Genomic DNA, 5,264 nt, shown 5'->3' with positions numbered 1-5,264 from the left:
CGGGAGAAAGATGAGGCTTTCTACTCCCGTAAAGATTTACACCCTCGGAAACCCTGTACAGGGTCGCTATGAGTCGGAACCGACTTGACGGCACTTAACAACAACAACAACATTGTGGTGCTGTAGGATAAGCACTGGACTGTTAAACACAAGGTCAGTGGTTGAAAACCCATTAGCCACTCCTTGGAAATCCTACACAAGGTTGCTATAAGTTAAAAACAACTCAATGGCACTTAAGAAAAGCAATATCTGTAATTGAAAATAGGGCATCCAATCTCCTACTACTCTAACTGAAATCTTGTAGCTATAAGGAAAAAACCTTTTCCAGTAACCACAGATGACCATCTGAAGAAAAATGCAGAGACACATGATAGATATGTAAACACACAGAGAATTATTTTAGAGGTGTTATATTGGAATACCAGATATTTATATATTTGCATTATGATCATTCTGAGCCTGCTGCCTTTTAAGTTAGAGATTTATATATCAATGAAATTCCCTTATATAGTTGTTCATGTATTTCATAGTCTTTCTAATGCTCATTAAAATCAGACAGTCCTGCAAAACCTACCAGATGTTTGATCTCTTTATTGATAATTTATAGGCACTATTTTTTTTTCAAAATAATAATATTATCTTGGATGTACAATTCCTTTACATAATTGCTATTAATGAAGGAATTGTTTGAACATACAAAGTCTTTTAAAATAATCTAAAATATTTAAAAATTAGTTCCAAGAAATTATTTGCAAACTTTCTTAGATACTCACTGCCCACCCCAGCAGATTGTTTGTTGTCTGTTTTGTTATACAATCCAGACAAGATTTTAAAGAAATCTTTTAAATGAATTAATAAGTACATAAATTAAGTCAAACACATAGCATATGCATGTTACATATACACATTATGTTCATAAATATATTCTGGCAAAGAGAAGCTTTGAAAGAATGATTTTTGTTTTGTGTGTTAGATGAAGACTTAGTCCTTAATAAATAGAACATTAATAGGAATTTTAGTTATTGTTAGTCACTCTTAGCTGTCTTACATTGTATCTTCGGGTTAGACTCAATCTAAGCAGTGCTGAATCTCAGCATTCTGTATTTTCAAGCAACAGGAAAGTTGTCTGTCCTCTTAGGAGATAGTTTAGACAACACGCAATCATTTGTGGGGTTTGACAACTGTTTTGTTTGCTATTTTACTTTAGAGAAAAGCTCATACTCTTGAGAAAAGAAATGTATGTATTTGTATTTCTCACTTTAGGGACCTCAGTCATGTTGATGGTCACTGGAAACTGCACACATCTTAGAACGGTTGGAAATACTGGTTTTAGTCTCAGGGCAGCCAAATTTATCACACATGTGAAATTATAATGTTTACAGAATCAGAGGCTTTTCATAACATTGTACTAACTCATCATTGCCAATATATTTTGGGGTAAATATGTTGTTATGCAGCTTCAGTTTTCCAACTTACTTAGTTGAGAGACGGACTTAAGATTGACTGTACAGTGGCCGGTAACTAGAAAGGATGGCAGACAAGGATAAAGAACTTTTCAATCAGCCTATGACATGATCTTTCCATCATGAAGATACTTACAGCTTACTAGAAAGTGTGGGAAGATCATGAAGGATCTCTTCATACGGTTCCTCCTGGGCTTCTGTCAGGACAGACAATGGTCCTTGCAGTTTTCCATCCCAGGCAACTTCAGCTTTTAACAACATTTCCTCAATAAACTCAGATGCAGCAATATCTATAAGAAACAATATGTCCAGAAAAAATGAGTAGCGATATCACAGAAAACAATCTACTTTGAATAAATTTGATATGCTTAAATTGCGAATATGCATAAAGGCATAGAGCAAACTGAAAAGTATTAAACGTTTACTGTAGGAATAAAAATCACATTATTGCCATTTTAAAAGATCATCTTGTTTTATATCACTGACACATTTAATTACAAAAGAAATGAAAAATGATTCAAAAAATACTGTAATTGTTGCTGGATAAGTACAATGAAAAATAACTGAGAAACTCAGCTTGATATGACTTAATGTTGTATTATTCTCAATAAAACTCTTCCTGCATCTTAGGGCATATGAATCAAAATAATGGCAATAGTTTATCAGTAGGTTCTGACTCAAAGCCACCCTCTGCACAACAGAATGACACACTATCTGGTCCTGCATCAGTGTTAAGACAGCTGTTACAATGAGCCCATTGCTGCTGTCATTATGCCAATCTAGCTCTTTCGGGATCTTTTTCTCTTTTGCTGACCCTCCACTTTATCAAGTATGATGTCCTTCTCAAGGGACTGGTAATATTTCCAAAGCAGGAGAAACGGAGTCTTGCCATCTTGGCTTCTAAGGAGATTTCTGGTTGTTAGTTCTTCCTGCACAGAATTTGTTGGTGTTTCCTGCACTCCATAATACTTTCAAGTCGTCTCCAACCCCACACTTCAAACGCATCATTTTTTTTACGATCTACCTTATCCATTGTCCAACTCTCACATAAAAATGAGGCTACTGAAAATACCATGCATGAACCACAAAATCAGCAGTTCAAACATACCAGCTAGTCCTTGGAAACCCTATACAGTGTCACTATGAGTTAGAACAGACTTGATAGCTCTTAACAACAACAATAACAATATATTGCAGCAAGAATATCTATTCAGAAACACAATTATAGTTGTTAAATGCCCTAGCACACAAGCATGTATTTGGTATGATAAGAAAATAATTAAATAATACGAAGATAAATGTTAATATATAAGTGACCTTTGAAAAAATTGTTGTCCTTAAAGAATGAAAAACAAAATGCAACAACAACAAAAAAATGACTAAACTGAAGGAGCTCTGGTAGTGTAGTGGTTACGAGTCAGGCTGCTAACCCCAAGGTCAGCAGTTCGAAACTACCAGCTGTTCCACAGGAGAAAGATGAGGCTTTCTGCTCCCGTAAAGATTTACACCTCGAAAACCCTGTGTAGGGTCACTATGAGTCAGAACCAACTCCACAGTATTTAACAACAACAACAATATTCTGTTCTATGGAGTCCTGGGGAGATACTCTAAGATAAACACTGAATTACTAACTAGAAAGTGGGCAATCCAAAGCCACCAGCTACTTCTCAGAAATGCTGTGCGGGGTCACTATGAGTCAGAACAGGCTCTACAACAACAAAACATCCTATTCTAGTGAAATTGTGCTTATGATTTTCTGAAGTGTACTTGAACTGGTGGGTTTCTACATAGCTTCCCAGGATGATCTGACCTTCGTTTTGTAGCAACAATAATTAAGGATGAACTTCAATGTGATTGGAAGAAAAGAGTAACTGCTCAGTGATCCCAGGGTGCTCATAACCTACCAGAAGGTTTCTCTTCATTGCAGTTCAGAAGGTGTGGGTTTGCCTGATGCATCAAAAGAAGCTTAACCAGGGTTGTCTGAAACATTAAATAGAATTGAAATAGCAAATATGAGTAAGACACAAAATAATCAGTAAATAATACCAATTACTGCTTGCTTTTCAGGGACACTTGTAGTTTAGTAGAATGCCATGGCATTCGTTTTGCACTAAATGTTTCCTACTATCCCTTTTCCAGTTCCTTAACAAAATACAGATATTTATGTTTCTTTCAAAAAATGACTTGCTAAGCTAATACATAGATTAATGCATTCAAAATAAAACTGACTTATCAAATGAGTAAGCAGTCACAGAGGATTTGAAAAGTTTCATTTCATAGTTCAGGTTTACGTTAGAGAACTGTACTTAAGAAATAAACTCTTATTTCTATACTGCTTTTGTTTATTTTATTAACATTTTTCAAACTCCTTAAGATGACCATTAAGCTCATTAATCTTTTTAAATAAATATGCATTTATTTTATGATTTACCAGCTCTACCTCATTTTCCAAAGCAGTACTTTTTCTATATTTCACAGGTTGCCATATATGTTGTCTATGTTATAATTCTGTTCTTAAATATCTTTAAATTTTGTTTCCACTTACATTCCTGGAATTCTGGTGTGGCACTACAGGGTAAACACTGGACTGCTAGCCACAAGATTGGTGGTTCAATCCTATAAGCTGCTGATTACAATCAAATACAGGGTTGCTATGAGTCAGAACCACTACTTATTTGTTAGTGTATCATACTGACCTAGTTTGTGTGTTGCTGTGATGTCGGAAGCAAAACCAAGGGACATTTCAGTGGAGTTAGGGCAGACTGCTTCTAAATGCTTAAACAAAGAAAATCTTATGAATGGCAGCAAACCATTGTCAGATACAGTGTAAGATGATGAGCACCTCAAGCTGAAAGACACTCAAAATATGACTAGAAAGAGCTGCCTCCTCATAGTAGAGTTGAAATACTGATGCCAATGGAGTAAAACTTTAGGGACCTTCAATTGCTTATAAGACAAAACACAAACTAAGAAGGAATAACTGCAAATATCCATTAATAAAACATGGAATGTACAAACTATGAATCTAGGAAAAATGGAAGTTGTCAAAAATGAAATGGAACTGAAACAATGAACTGAAACAGACTGGTATTCACCATTTTGAATAAGACAATCATATGGTTTACAGTGCTGGGAAAACAGACTAAAAAGGTGAGGCTTCATCTTCATCTTCAAAAATAACATTTCATGATCGGTCTTGAAGTACAGTGCTGTCTATGATAGGATATCCATATGCCTACAAGGAAGACCAGTTAATACCACATTGTTCGGATATACACACCAATCACTAAAGGCAGTGATGATGAAATTGAAGAATTCTACCAAATATTTCAGTCTGAAATTGGTCAATCATGCAATCAAGAAGTACTGATAATGACCAGTGTTGAAATGGAAAGGCTAGAAACTATGAGGAAGGATCAGTAATTGCAAAAGATGACCCTGACGATAGAAATGATGCTGGAGATGGCATAATAGAATTTTACAAAACCAATGACTTATTCATTGCAAATGCCATATTTCAGCAATAGAAAATGTGATTATACACATGACCTCACCATATGGAATACACAGAAATCAAATGGACTACATCTGTGGGAAAAAGAAGTAGGAAAAGGTCAATATCATCAAAACAAGACCAGGGACTGACTGCACATCAATTGGTCGTATGCAAGTTCAGGCTACAGCTGAAGAAAATTTAAACAAGTCGATGAGAGGCAAAATATGACCTTGAACACATTCCACCTGTATTTAGAGATCACATCAAGAATACATTTGAAGGAACAAACAAGATGGCAGATCGGG

The 5,264-nt window shown here is 35.4% G+C and overlaps 1 protein-coding gene across 1 annotated transcript in view; it reads right to left on the bottom strand.

Annotated features, from left to right (window-relative positions):
- The window catches only part of MYO16 (myosin XVI), a 912,243-nt gene that overhangs the window by 655,089 nt on the left and 251,890 nt on the right, over positions 1 to 5,264 (bottom strand). The window contains exons 7-8 of the mRNA XM_006851537.1: positions 3,368 to 3,443; positions 1,600 to 1,753 (exon numbers count right to left, since the gene is read on the bottom strand). Of these exons, the coding sequence (XP_006851600.1) occupies positions 1,600 to 1,753; positions 3,368 to 3,443 (230 nt within the window). The remainder of the gene's footprint in view (positions 1 to 1,599; positions 1,754 to 3,367; positions 3,444 to 5,264) is intronic.

Source organism: Chrysochloris asiatica, unplaced genomic scaffold (assembly GCF_000296735.1).
Source record: "Chrysochloris asiatica unplaced genomic scaffold, ChrAsi1.0 scaffold00029, whole genome shotgun sequence".
NCBI lineage: Eukaryota > Metazoa > Chordata > Mammalia > Afrosoricida > Chrysochloridae > Chrysochloris > Chrysochloris asiatica.
The sequence above is the reverse complement of the archived record's forward strand: the minus strand, read 5'-3'. Positions and strand labels throughout refer to the sequence as shown.